Source organism: Falco punctatus (genome assembly GCF_963210335.1).
Source record: "Falco punctatus genome assembly, contig: scaffold_29, whole genome shotgun sequence".
Taxonomy (NCBI): Eukaryota; Metazoa; Chordata; class Aves; order Falconiformes; family Falconidae; genus Falco; species Falco punctatus.
Genome location: NW_027660164.1, coordinates 1,694,627 through 1,708,170, shown reverse-complemented (window position 1 = coordinate 1,708,170; position 13,544 = coordinate 1,694,627). Strand labels below are relative to the sequence as shown.

General features: G+C 50.9%; 3 protein-coding genes across 3 annotated transcripts in view; 1 reads left to right on the top strand and 2 right to left on the bottom strand.

The window, feature by feature from the left end:
- Positions 1 to 13,137, top strand: part of LOC308057729 (heat shock factor protein 5-like) — a 310,493-nt gene extending 297,356 nt beyond the window's left edge. The window contains exon 4 of the mRNA XM_080411788.1: positions 13,067 to 13,137. Coding sequence (XP_080267914.1) covers positions 13,067 to 13,122 — 56 coding nt within the window. The 3' untranslated portion in view covers positions 13,123 to 13,137. The remainder of the gene's footprint in view (positions 1 to 13,066) is intronic.
- LOC308057716 (ribosome-binding protein 1-like) lies at positions 3 to 1,995 on the bottom strand (the record flags this gene model as incomplete). The annotated part of the gene is made up of 4 exons (XM_080411770.1): positions 3 to 357; positions 783 to 936; positions 1,732 to 1,850; positions 1,915 to 1,995. The coding sequence occupies 4 exons, from the start codon at positions 1,993 to 1,995 to the stop codon at positions 244 to 246; spliced, it is 468 nt and encodes a 155-aa protein (XP_080267896.1). The 3' UTR covers positions 3 to 243.
- Positions 1,827 to 4,801, bottom strand: LOC308057724 (ribosome-binding protein 1-like). Its single transcript, XM_080411783.1, has 4 exons — positions 4,387 to 4,801; positions 3,693 to 3,841; positions 3,345 to 3,467; positions 1,827 to 2,339 (listed from the first exon to the last, which is right to left on the bottom strand). Exons 1-4 carry the CDS (start codon positions 4,772 to 4,774, stop codon positions 2,043 to 2,045), a joined length of 957 nt encoding a protein of 318 aa, XP_080267909.1. The 5' UTR covers positions 4,775 to 4,801; the 3' UTR covers positions 1,827 to 2,042.
- Positions 13,138 to 13,544: the final 407 nt, after the last annotated feature.

Here is a 13,544-nt window from a genome sequence, read left to right as displayed (position 1 = left end):
ACACAAGCATCAAAGCGTTTCACAGATGGGCCAGGTCCTGCCTTTTGAGAAGGGAGAACCATGACCACCATCTCCTGTGCTCCCAGAGCTTCCCAAAAGCCACCCAGATGGTTTCTGGCAGCAAGTGCCACCTTGTCTCCGGTTTTCAACCGCTGCCTGACAGGCGCTTCCCCCTGCCCTCCACCAGCACCAAGGGGAGGGATGGCTGTGGCTACCACCAGTACCGTTTCCTGAAGCTGTTCTTTACACTTCTTCATTCTCCCTTTGGCCAGTTGGTCCTGGGTAACCTTCAGTCGCTCCTGTAGTTCGCTTGCTGCCTGGCCCCGGTTCTTTCTTTTTTTTTTTCCCTAGTTTTTCCTACATGGGAGTCAAAAGAAGGCATCTGCCTGAGTCTCCCTTGGCCGTCTGGTGACACTCCCCCCTCCAAAACATCTCGGGTCACCTCAGGTCTCCACTGAGCTGCCTCGGTAGCCACAAGCCAGCGATGCACCACTGCTCCAGCGGTGTGCTCAGAGGCTCTACCTGGGAGGTGTCCTTTAAACACCCCTAAAAAACCCAAATCCAGCTACACCCCGGTGACAACAACAAAGCCACAAGCTCTACCTCCTGCACCAAGGGCTTCAGAGTCGAGAGGGAGCACCCACGTCCTCGTGAGCACCCGCTGGCAGGGGGCACTGGGTTTCCTCTCTCACCTGAGGCTACCACCCAGCACGGTGCACCACCTAGGCTTCCCCCCCCACCCTCACACCTGGGGGGAGCAGGTTTGCAGGCGCTTGCCTGACCTGCAGCTGCTGCATCTGCCTCTCCAAGGCTGCCACTTTCATCTTCCAGCTCTTCCTCAGCTGCTCCTCTTGCTGCAGCACCTCTGACTTCTCAGAGAGCTCGTTCATCAGCTTGCCGCACCACTCCTGTAACCTGGCCACCTCAGCGTTTTGCCTGCACCAACAGAAGCAGCGTTATTGCAGCCCGCAGGCCAGTCAAGCATCCCTGGCGTTACCCGGGGGAACACATCCTCCTGTGGGCCTGATAACAGGGCTTGAAACATCTCAACGGTTGTGTTGGCCTGCTTCTCGGACACGCCTGGTCCTTCAGGGATGGGGTGGAAGGAGCTGACACATCAATTTCAAAAGCTCCGTTTCCATCACAGGAGACATTCCTTTCTCATGAAATAGAAGACGCAAGGATCTGTGTTCCCAGACACAGGAGGAAGCACTCTAAGCAGCTGGAGTCTGCTCTGTAATTAATTGACCACTGTTAATCACCAGCCATTTCAGACTTTCTACAAAAAGAGAGTGCCAAATTCTTCCCCCTAGCTCCTGGTTGCTCTGTATGCACCAGGCAGGTCTCGGTTCTCTGCAGCACCGCTCCCATCAAAGAGCCAGCGACATTTCTTCTGAAGTTGGTGAGAACAAGCTCTCCGAAGTGTGGAGAAATGCTGCAGCGCCTTCTGGTCCCCTCTGCCCCCTCCGCTAGCATCAGCACAGGTGACTCCAAAGCAGAGAGGGCTTCCCCTGCCCTTCCACTTGGGAAAAGCATCCTTGTTTCCCCTGCCAGGCCCACAAAAGCCATTTGGCAATCTCTTCCTCACTCCCTCCTCTACCTCCAGCTAGCTGGGGCGTCTGTAGAAGCACCCTCAAGAAAGGGGGTGGCCAATCATGATGGACAGCCACCCCCAGGGCTTGCCAGAGGGCGGCCCCAGGCTCTGCCCCCCACCCCCACCCCTAGTCTTACTTGCTCTCCATCTGACTTCTGATCTGGCAGAAGGCATCGCTCAGGATGGAGTTCTCCTGCTGCAGGCGAGCCAGCTGCGTGTTAGGGCCATTCTCCAGCTGCTCCTGCAGGGTGTGGATCTAGGGAGAGACCAACAGGCGTTAATGCCGCCGCTGCCAGCCCCTCAGCTCTCCCCTGAGGAGCCCACTCCATGGGCAAGAGGGACTGGCAAGGAAGCCACAGCGAGGTGTCTGCTGATGCTGACAGCCCCTGCGGCTGCTGCATCCCGTGAGGATGCTCCCACATCCCTCTTCTAGCGTGAGCACCACGGCTCAGGAGCACTGCGGGGCTCTCGCCCCTCCCCGAGGCTCTGGTCCCCTCGTCCACCTCGGTCTTCTCCAAAAGACCAGGCAGCTGCCACCGAGGGCCAGCCGGCAGCCAGCGGAGGAAGCTGCAGAGCACCGCGTGGGGCTCACCTTGCCCTGCAGCTGCTGCGTTTCGCTGACATGGTCCTGGTAGCTGGCCTGCATGCGTGCCTGCACCGCTGCCATCTCCTGCTCGCGGGCCAGCAGCTGCTCCTTCAGCTTGCCCTCCAGGGTTGTCGCCTTGGCCCGCTCGGCCGCCAGCTCCTTCGAGGAGAGAAGCCACCCGGTCAGTTTCAGCGTAGGAACTTCCCTGCTTTAAGGGGACTCGAACCAAGTGGCCTCCTAGCTCAGAAGACTTTAAGAAGCGTAACCCTTTCGGCGCTGCCCCCAGGCCCAGCTACACCGTTCCGCACTTACATTTCCTCCTGCATTAAGCTTTGGGCTCAGTGGCCACTGGATGCCACTGTTGTTCCACATTGGGGCAGCTAAGAGATAGGAGTGACGGCCTGGAATTTTATTCCCCTCCCCAGCCCCAGGATCAATATCATCACATCAAGTTTGCAGCAAAGCAGGAAAACTAAAAAAAGAAAACACCCCCACAAATGAAACACAGACTCCCCCTCCGCCCCCTGCCAAGGCAGGGGTGCTCTCTTGGCCGGCTGGGTGATGCCGTGCCGCTGCCCTGGGCTGCCTGCACAGGCCGGGGTTTAGCGCAGCACTCAGTGCACAGGGTGGCTTCGCCCTCTCCTCTCCTGCCTGCAGGCAGATGGACCTGCTGCAGCAGGGTCCTGGCGGCTGCGGGGCAGGAGGTGCTGAGCACGACGCGCCGGGGGTCCCTTCTAACTTCAACACCCAACGAGAGGTGGAGGCAAGGGGCTGAGTCAGGCAAGGGGGCTGTAAATAGCACCAGGCTCCTTAAAAAGGGACTGTTCAACACCTTCTCAGCTCAGGGGCTCTGGCAAGAGATGAGAAGGGCTTTATTGTCCTCCGTAAAGCAGCAGAAAGCTGCAGTCTCTTACGGGCACAGCTTTAGCCCACTCCTGCTGCGGCTGCCAACAGGGCACGTGCCTCCCCGGGCTGGATCAGGCCCAGGAGAGGAGCTCAGGTGGGCATCTCCTCCCCTTTTTGGGGAGAAAACAGCAAATGGATGAAGGGCCCAGAGAACCCCTGGGCTTCACCTCCCTTGGACGCGGGGAGAGGGAGGCACACGGCGAGCCGTGAGGCGCAGAGCCTGTGCCAGGGGTGCCGGGAGGGCTGCGCGGCACTTACCTGACTCAGCTCCTCCACCTTGTTTCTGGCAGCGGCTGCAGCCTCCTGCTTAGTGGCGAGCTGCTTCTCCTTCTCCTCCAGCTGGCGTTTCAGGACAGTGACAGGGTCACCCTTCTGCTTGGCCTGCCGGCACAGGGTGGCACATCAGCGGGGACCACCACCTCCGCATCCAACCCCTCCACCCCACACGCACAGGGTCCTGCCCTCTGATCCAGGGGAAAATTCAGCTCCTGTCTCTAAGGCTGACCCTCGGGAGACAGCCTGCCCGAAAACGGGCTGCCTTCGCCCCTCCGCACCCCCGGAGGCTTGGCCCAGCCCTGGTGGACACGACGCTGCTGGCAGCCCTACCGTGTGCCAGGTGTCCTGGACGATGCCCGCTTTCTCTGTCAGGATCTCGATGAGCTGCTGGGCCTCCCCCTCACTGAACACCGTGCTGCTGACTGTGGACACAAGCGTCTTGTAGGGCAGGTAGAGGGGCCCATCCGAGTCCGCAGGTGCTGGGGAGGAGAGAGGAGGGTTTGGGAGCGCTTGAGCCAACGGCAGGGCTGAGTAGCATCACCTCAGTTGACTTCAACCCCATAACTGCCATTTCACGCCAGCAACCGCCCAGATTTCCACAGCCAAGTTTGATACCTCTCTAACTGAAAGCAACGTGACGAGTGCTGGGGACGGCACCCACCACAGACAAGTGTTCCCTGAGCCAGCTGCCACCTCTGCCTGGCTCTGCTACTGCTCCTGCCGCCCTGCCACCGCCCTCCATCACACTGAGCGATTCCAGACGGAGCTGGGCACGCTTTGCTAAAGCCAGGGAGCAGAGACATGGTGGGCATCAGAAGCTGGACTCCATCGTGACACAGCCTCGCTGGGGGACTGTCGCTCCACGCAGCGGTGCCAGTGATGCAGAGCAGCAAGGTCATCTCCTGCCTTTCACCAGGCAGGTTCGTTCCAGCTCTTTGCTAAGGGAACGAGATGACTCCAGCCCTTCTCCGATCCCTCTGCCAGCTTACCCGACGGGGATATATGCAGAGGAACTTGGCCTTACCTGGCTCGCTCTTCTTCTTGGATGCAGCCACCTTCTTGACAGGTCCATTATGCTTCTGCTCCTCATGGGCTGGAAGAACATTGCTTTTCTTTATGGTGACAGAGCTGACCACTGGAGCACTTTGGTGCGCCTCTGGGACCTGTCCATTAGGTTTCTCTTGATTTTTCTTTCCTTTTCCTTTTTTCTCAACAGCTTCCTCTTTCTTCTTTTTCTCTTTTTCCTTCTGCTGAGTCTTCGTAAGCCCTTTGCCTTGCTTGGCCAAGGCTTCCTCAGAAGGACGGAGGACCTTCTCCACGAAGGTGAACACCAGGAAGATCCCGATGGCCGATACCAGCATCAAACCTCCAAAGAGCACAACCTTCAGCATCTGAGGGTCATAGACACCCATCCTGCCTTATTCTTCTGTGCCTGCAAGACACCAGAACAACAGTTGCAGGAGCGGTCTGCAAACTGGGACCACGCGCGGCAATCAGTTAGCTGAGGGGAATTTGCTCGAGCTTGTCTAGACAACAATTAACATGATGAGGCATGTTTGCAGAGCACAGGGGGGTGGGAGACGGATGGCGCCAAGGATGGCGCCAAGGAAAGGTAACACCTTGCTGTTGATTGCTGGTAGTTAACCACCAATCAGGGATTGCCTGGTATGCAGTGCTTAGCTTCAAGAACCAATTAGTTTGAAATGCGCAGCTTTTGAAAGTGTTTATAAACTCGTGTTTCTGTACAATAAACTGACATTTGCTTGCATCAAGCTGCGTCCCGTCTCTTCATTCGCCGCAAATTGGTGACCCCGACGTGATCCGTTTAAGGATCTATAGTGAAGGGCTCTCGAATCGCCTATCTGAGCGACATGCAGCGAATCCCACAGAACTTTGAATGATCTGCTGAAAGGAAGCAGGAGCCGGCCAGAAATCCCTCCGGAGTTGAGAGGTGAGCTGTGGGAAATCCGTAACGGGGAATCAGGCTTCGTCCCCAGAAGGAGACGTTTACGAGCTTATGAAAGGTCTTCTTAATAAACATAAGAAAAATATCTCTGGGCAAGACCTTAAAGCAATGCTCAAGTGGGTGCAAGTAAATATGCCCGCAGTGACTGCATCTACAATTTTTACGCGGGAACTTTGGGACGACACAGGGGTGAAATTATGGGATTCTGCGACAAAAGGCAATATTGAGTCCCACCGTCTGCTTTCTTCATGGAGAGTTATTTTTGAGACTATGAAAGCAGAGGAAGGAGAGGAGGAGGAATCGCAAGCTCCTATAGCTCTTTCCTTATCAGCCTCTAAGTCACAGTGCTCTAGACCCCTGGGTGTCAATGCAGTGGGGTATCCGCCAGAAGAAGATCCTTTTGACGCAGGACCGATAGACTGTGAAAAAGAACCTGATTTATACCCTCCTGATCTACGTGATGTGTGGACAAAAATAAAGAAACAAGCCTTAAAGGAGGGGGATTTAGAAATGGCTAAAACTATAGTTGCTCCGGTCTTGTATTCTCAGGGTCGGGCAGGGGGAGCACGATGGGAGCCTCTTTCTTTTTTGGTTGTTAAAGAACTGCGCCGCACAGTCACAGAACATGGTATTTCTTCTCCCTATTTTATAAGTCTGTTATCTTCTGTGTTTGATACTTATATCATGACTCCTCATGATTTGAAATCTTTAGCACGATTGCTATTAACCCCGACTCAGTATACGTTGTGGGAGTCGCATTGTAAAGGAGGATTGCAAGCACTCCTGCTCACGTATGTTAATCATAATGATCCTGTATTAGCTGCACTGACAATAGAGCATCTTACGGGCACCGGTGCACATGTTGATCTGGTAACACGGGCTCAACACTGCCCCCGTGCGACTCTCGAGGCAATTAGAGAAGAGGCGAAAAAGGCTTTTTTCCAGGTTCCTGACGTACAAAAGCCACAAAAAGCCTTTACTAACATCACTCAGGAGTCTCGAGAACCTTATATGCAGTTTATTGATAGACTAAAACAGGCTTTGGAACGTCAAGTAGATAATGCGGAAGCTCGGGATATATTGCTAACAAAACTAGCTGTTGAAAATGCTAATGCTGATTGTAAAAGGCTACTGAAGTCTCTTCCCAACCCAAACCCCACTCTGGTGGAAATGGTGGAAGCATGTAACCGAATCGGTACGGTTGACCACAAGTTTGAAGCTATGGCTGCTGCTTTTGCAGCGATGTGTGGTGTGGGGAATTGCTATGGTTGTGGTAAGCCTGGTCATCTAAAGAGAAATTGTCTTGTGAGGGCTGCGGGGAATAAACAACAACCTCCTGGTCCTGGAGTTTGTCCGACATGTCGGAAAGGGCGTGATTATGCTAATCGATGTTGACCTAAGTATGATTTCCAGGGACAACCGATACAGGGAAACCGACCGCGGAGCGCGGGGCAGCGACGCGTGCAGACACAAGTGCCACAGCTGACATTTCAACAAGCTCGGAGAGAAGCACCGACACCTCAAGTCTCTGTCCAGCAACCTCAGGCAGCGCAGGATTGGACCTGGCAACCTCACACACAGTAACGTTGCTCGATTCCTCGGTTCATTTATTATCAACAAATGTCAAAGGATCATTACCCCCTGATACACAAGCTCTGTTAATTGGTAGATCTTCCACAACATTGTCTGGTCTATTTGTTTTACCAGGTGTTATTGACTCTGACAGTGTGGACGAAATCAAAATCATGGCATGGACTCCATTTCCACCCTGTACGATACCTCAAGGTAGTAGAATAGCACAATTGATTCTGATCCCGGCAGGGGTAAGCTCTCTTACCACTGATCACCCTCTGCAGAGGAGAGGAGGTTTTGGTTCTACAGGGTTGCCTTACATTTTGTGGGCACAATCTATTTCTCCACAGCGACCTATGTATCAGTGTACCCTTATTTACAATGACCAACAAATAGCACTGAATGGGATCATTGACACTGGAGCTGATGTCACAGTAATTTCTCAAGCCAAATGGCCTCCACAATGGCCACTGACTAATGTCTCTCAGACGCTGGCTGGGATAGGGGGGACTGGTAACAGTCGTCAGAGTTTGGAACTAATTCGAATTCAAGGACCAGAGGGACATGTGGCTTCTGTTAAACCTTTTGTGCTACCTGTCCCTATGGTTTTGTGGGGACGTGATGTATTGTCACAATCGGGAATGTCCATCCGTACACATTTTTAGATGGGGCCATTGAAGTGCGTGACACCCTGAAAATAACCTGGAAAACTGATGTTCCTATTTGGGTGGATCAATGGCCCCTTCCTTTGGAAAAACTTCGCGCACTTCAAAACTTACGTCTCAGAACAACTGTCCAAAGGACATATTGTACCCTCTACCAGCCCATGGAATTCACCAGTTTTTGTTATTAAAAAACAAACTGGCAAGTGGCGCTTGCTCCATGATCTCAGAAAAATTAATGATGCTATGGAAGATATGGGAGCCCTCCAACCTGGTCTCCCGTCTCCAACTATGATCCCTCGAGATTGGCATCTAACTGTCATAGATCTTAAAGATTGTTTTTTCAGTATCCCATTCTATATAGATGATACCCCAAAATTTGCCTTTTCCATTCCAAGCGTCAACATGCAAGCTCCATTGCAGAGATATCAGTGGGTTGGACTGCCACAAGGTATGAAAAATAGCCCTACAATGTGTCAATGGTACGTTGCAAAAATACTCAGTCCTGTCCGAAATGCTATGCCTACTGTGTTATTGTATCATTATATGGATGACCTTTTAGTGGCAGCACAACATCACGAAGTCATGGAGAAAGCTGTAGCCCTTGTCACAGATGCCGTGAATTCGGCAGGTCTCTGTATAGCACCAGAAAAGGTCCAGAAGTTCCCCCCTTGGAAATATCTGGGCTGGCGAATAAGAGCACACACTATTGTTCCTCAACCATTGCAGATCAATACCAATGTAAGAAACCAGCATGATGCACAAAAATTACTGGGAACAATAAATTGGGTTTGACCACTATTGGGAATTTCTAATACAGACTTGGGTCCTTTGTTTGACCTACTAAAAGGGGACACTAATCTTTGTTCTCCACGTAGTCTTAACTCTGAAGCAGATACATCTTTACAAAAGGTTGCCTCAGCTATCGCTTCTCGACAGGCCCACCGATGGGCTCCTGAACTACCTTTTTACTTGATTATTTTAAACCCTGCACGACAGCCTCATGCCCTGATATTTCAATGGGACCTTCAGAACTCAGACCCCCTGTTAATTATTGAATGGATCTTTTTACCTAACCAGTCTACAAAAACTATTTTGACACAACATTAAATGTTTGCCTCTCTGATTGTTCAAGCTAGATCACGCCTGTTAACCTTATCTGGGAAGGATTTTGTCTGTATTTGTCTACCAGTAACAACAGTATACTTACAATGGCTTTATCAGCAATCAGACACCTTTGCTATGGCACTTGCTGACTATACAGGTCAAATAACTTCCCATCCACCTTCACACAAACTGTTTAACATTGATTTTCGTCTGATGTTAAAACCCAGAAGAAGCGAACAACCCTTACAGGCACTTACTGTCTTTACAGATGGATCAGGCAAATCACATAAATCTGTTCTTCTATGGTGGGATGATCAACGGAGACAATGGGATTCGGACATAGAGACAGTCTCCAGTTCACCTCAAATAGTAGAACTGAATGCAGTTGTTCGTGTTTTCCAAAAATGGAACGTACCACTCAATCTTGTTACTGATTCTGCTTATGTTGCAGGTATTGTTACACGAGCTGAAGCTTCTGTGCTGCGAAATGTTTCACATTCACAACTTTTTACCCTGTTACAGGAACTTATTTTCCTTTTGGACTCTCGATCTGCACCTTATTTTGTTATGCATATTAGGTCTCATACCTCACTACCTGGTTTTCTTGCAGAAGGTAACCGACGAGCTGATCTATTGACGTGACCAGTTCAAGTACTGCCAGACCGTATTGCACAAGCTAAACTGAGTCACTCCTTTTTCCATCAAAATGCTGGAGCTCTTAAACGACAGTTTGACCTTACTTCTCACCAAGCATCAAATATTATTGCTGTCTGTCCTGATTGTCAAAAACATTCTTTCCCATCAATTGCTGCAGGAGTTAACCCTAGAGGATTACAAAGCCTACAATTATGGCAAACAGATGTCACACATTATTCTGAATTTGGTAACCTTAAATATATCCACTCTTCCATTGATACATTTTCAGGTGCCTTGTTTGCCTCTTGTCACACAGGGGAAAAGGCACGAGATGTTCGTAGACATTTAATGCGTGCTTTTGCTACATTGGGTATTCCCTTAAAGATAAAGACAGATAATGGTCCAGCTTATGTTTCAACAACTATAAAAACCTTTTTTGCCCTATGGGGCATAACTCATATTACTGGCATTCCTCATTCCCCCACCGGTCAATCTCTCATTGAACGGTCTCATCAGTCTCTAAAACGTTTATTATAACAACAAAAAAGGGGAATGGGAATGGCTATTCCGGAGGAACGGTTACAGAAAGCATTGTATGTTTTTAATTTTTTGAATTGTTCTTTAATAGATAACAACCCACCGATAGTTCGACATTTCACTGCAAATGCCTCCTTCAAGGCACGGGTTAAAGCCCCAGTATTGGTCCGAGATTCAGAAACAGGTAAAATTATGGGACCATATCCTCTTGTTACATGGGGAAAAGGTTATGCTTGTGTCTCTACAGAAAAAGGACCCAGATGGATCCCAGCGAAGAATGTAAGACCTTTCCGTGAACCTTTACCGCAGACAACTGATAGCGACACTGACCCTACAGAATGAAATAAAAACTGTGTGAGGATTACTGTTTTGCATTAATGTTAGATACCCAAAATCAGGACATAGAATATAGATTTCGCTTTTTACAGCGCCTAGAACGAACACTATCACCCTGGATCAAACCACTTAACAAAGGTAATACTCTTGGACTAAGCATGGGAACAGGACAACTCACAGGACAACTCGGACAATGATTCCATTGACACTGATGAGGGGAATGGAGGATTCATAATGAGAGAACAACTAGGTATTGTGAAGGAGAATAGGAAAGATAAACATGATTATTTAGTGTTTAATAGGTGTCTGCACAGTTGTAGAGATATATAGCTATGTAACTACATGAATGATTCCTGCCCTGAGCCTGGTGGCCCATACAGCTGCGGTTTGTGTCCTGGCTCAGAGATGTAAATAGGGGCTTCTCTGTTTTGGTGGAAGTGTCTCTCTTTGCATAAAAAAGAGGGAATGAAGGGAATGACCCCAGAGGTATGTTCAGAGAAGGCGTGCTATGTTTCGGACTTTTTGACTGAACCAGTTCTTGTTTGGTGTGCCCTTCCACCTATGTATAATATTAATCCAAAAGAAGATGATATTGTTTACACTTTGTCGATCATTGTTTTTCTGTAGATGTTAAAGTAGTAGGAGGCTATGATGGGAATGTGTCGCAGCGGTTCTTATCTTACCCAGAGTAACAGCAGGGAAAGCATTAAAGAGTTAAATCACCTTGTTTGGTAGGCAGTTAAGAATGTGAGTCAAAATTGCCACTGTTTTTTGTTGTTGGTTCAGGGACATGGCTGTGAGGATTTTGATGGTATGTGCTGTGTGGATTTTAGGCGCCCCATTGCAGCAACATGTTATCAAAATCTGAGAAAATTTCAGCCTTTTTGGCATTCATTCAATCAATTGGCAGTATTGTTTGTTTGCTATTACCTTGGTTGCTGTCATGTTTGCAAGGGCCCTGCAGAACATGGCAAACCTGGTACTAGCTGTTCAAAAACAAAAAGGGGAAATTGTAAAATTGTACGGAACAAAGACAGTGGGTTATTTTGACACTGATAATATGTCTCAGTTTTTTATTTGTTCTATTACTTATACCTTGTTTTTACTTGTTCGGTTTCAAAGGTTCTTTTTGTGCAACAGGAAGGGGGAGATGCAGGAGCGGTCTGCAAACTGGGACCACGCGCGGCAATCAGTTAGCTGAGGGGAATGTGCTCGAGCTTGTCTAGACAACAATTAACATGATGAGGCATGTTTGCAGAGCACAGGGGGGTGGGAGACGGATGGCGCCAAGGATGGCGCCAAGGAAAGGTAACACCTTGCTGTTAATTGCTGGTAGTTAACCACCAATCAGGGATTGCCTGGTATGCAGTGCTTAGCTTCAAGAACCAATTAGTTTGAAATGCGCAGCTTTTGAAAGTGTTTATAAACTCGTGTTTCTGTACAATAAACTGACATTTGCTTGCATCAAGCTGCGTCCCGTCTCTTCATTCGCCGCAAACAGTGGGGAAAACAAAGAGGCGCAACAGCCTCTCTGTGAGCAGCGAGTTTCCCATGTCCATCTGTGTTGTGTGGGCAACCTGCTGACACCCCCCGCCCCCTCCCAGGTTTGCGCTCCTCCGCTGCGCTGCCTGCACACAGTGCTCCAGCCACACCGCAGGGGCTGCTTGCACTGGCTGCAGCAAGCTCCAGAAGAACCAAAGAGGGGGAAGAAAAAACCAGGGATGCAATCAGAGACAGCCACGAGCAAAGTGCCCATGACATGTCCAATGGGACGCTTTTGCACAACCCTGGGCAATACCTGCAGCCCTGCGGCAGTAAGAGAGCCCGTTTCCAGACTGCCTGGTACAGTTTGGACAAGACCTGGGCTCTCCCTGGGCCACCTAGCCTTATCTCTGCACCCATAGTGCATCCAGGGTCTCAGTTTTGGAATAAAACACCCCCCTGGAAGGGGAAAGCATGCACGGGAGAGCTTTCCCCAGCTTTGCAACAGCCCTGGCCGCCTCCCTTTGCCACCCGCAGCTTGCAGCACTGCTGGCCTCTGCCCAGCCTGGCAGGGAGGACACACAGTGACCACATCCCACTGGGTCGCTGCTCCCAGCCTCCAGTGATGAGAACCACCCCAGCAATGATGCTACAGACGCCACACAGAGAACCAAGACGCTACCATCTCCTTGCAATGCAAACACCAGGAAAAGGCCTAAGTTCAAGCCAAAAAAAAGCAAAAGCATGGTCATTAACCATCTCATCTCCCCAGTAGATGCCCACAGGAAGAAACGAGACTTGCAAAGGGAGCACTGGATGTGGTGCTTCTCTTTCCACCTCTGCTGTTAACTGGCAGGCATCCGTTCCCACCCTCCTCTCCACGCTCAGGTTCTCCACCCATAACACACGGAGCCGCAACGGAGACTGTACTGCCTGGTCTGAGACCTGGCAGGCAGGGTGCAACCCCACGCGGAGGAAGATGCTGCTGCCTCCACTCTTCTTAATCGCTAATCGAACCCCGTCCCGAGTCTGGAAGCCAGTCTCTTCCCCGCTGTCCCACTCGTGCGTTTCCCCCATGGGCATCACCTCCATGTGGCTCACAACTCCCCCCCCCCCCCCCGATGCTGCAGTCAGGCAGTTCATCTGTGCAGGGGCACTCCCCAGGAGGTGCCAGGCTGCGCTTTCTTGTGAGCAATGCATCAAGCCCTCAGCTATCAGAAGTTCCCATCCCCGCGCTTAACTGTAAACATCATTGAATTTCCTCTTTAAGAGGTTGTGGGCTGGGGACGGAGGGAGTGGCTGGAAAGGGAGGAGGCAAAAATAAGAATAAAACTAAGGAGATCAGCATCTTTTCAAAACCTCAGTGCTCACAGGGAGAGACCTCAGAGCCTTTCCCTTTCTCACAGCTGACAGCGGCGAACTCACTCACAGCCGAATCTGCACTGGTGCAGCCAGGGGGTGACAGTGCAATGGAAACGTCGTCTCCAGCCCCCAGGGGGGTTGTTGAGGGCTGTTTCAATCAGCAGCCCAGCTCTCCCTGCCCGCCTCGCCAAGCATCCCAGACAAAGCAGCAGAGAGCCGGCAGGCGGGCAGGCTGCCAACGCCAGCTGGAACCAGCCTCCCTCCGGCAGGACCAACTTTCTACACCAGGGCACCGCGTGAGATCCCAGCTGATACTACAGGCATCGCTACCCCAGGTCCGTCCCAGTCGTTTGGGATTTCAGCGGCCTCAGCCGGCTCCATCCCAGCACAGCTGGTGCCAGCTCCCTCCCTCCTGACAACGCAGCATCACTTTGGGATGGTCCCCATCGGGACAGAGGGATTATTCCTAACCTGCAGGGTGAAAAGGGATGGATTTCCTCTTCCTGGCATGAAACAGAAACA

What these genes read in the sequence shown, in the direction of transcription:
- LOC308057724 (XM_080411783.1), bottom strand. Translation starts at nt 4,774, where the DNA reads ATGGGTGTCTATGACCCTCAGATGCTGAAGGTTGTGCTCTTTGGAGGT. An exon ending in CAAGAAGAAGAGCGAGCCAG is followed by an intron (nt 3,842 to 4,386) that starts GTAAGGCCAAGT and finishes TCTCCTCCCCAG; the next exon opens with CACCTGCGGACTCGGATGGG. An exon ending in AGGTGGAGGAGCTGAGTCAG is followed by an intron (nt 2,340 to 3,344) that starts GTAAGTGCCGCG and finishes CTCTCCTCGAAG; the next exon opens with GAGCTGGCGGCCGAGCGGGC.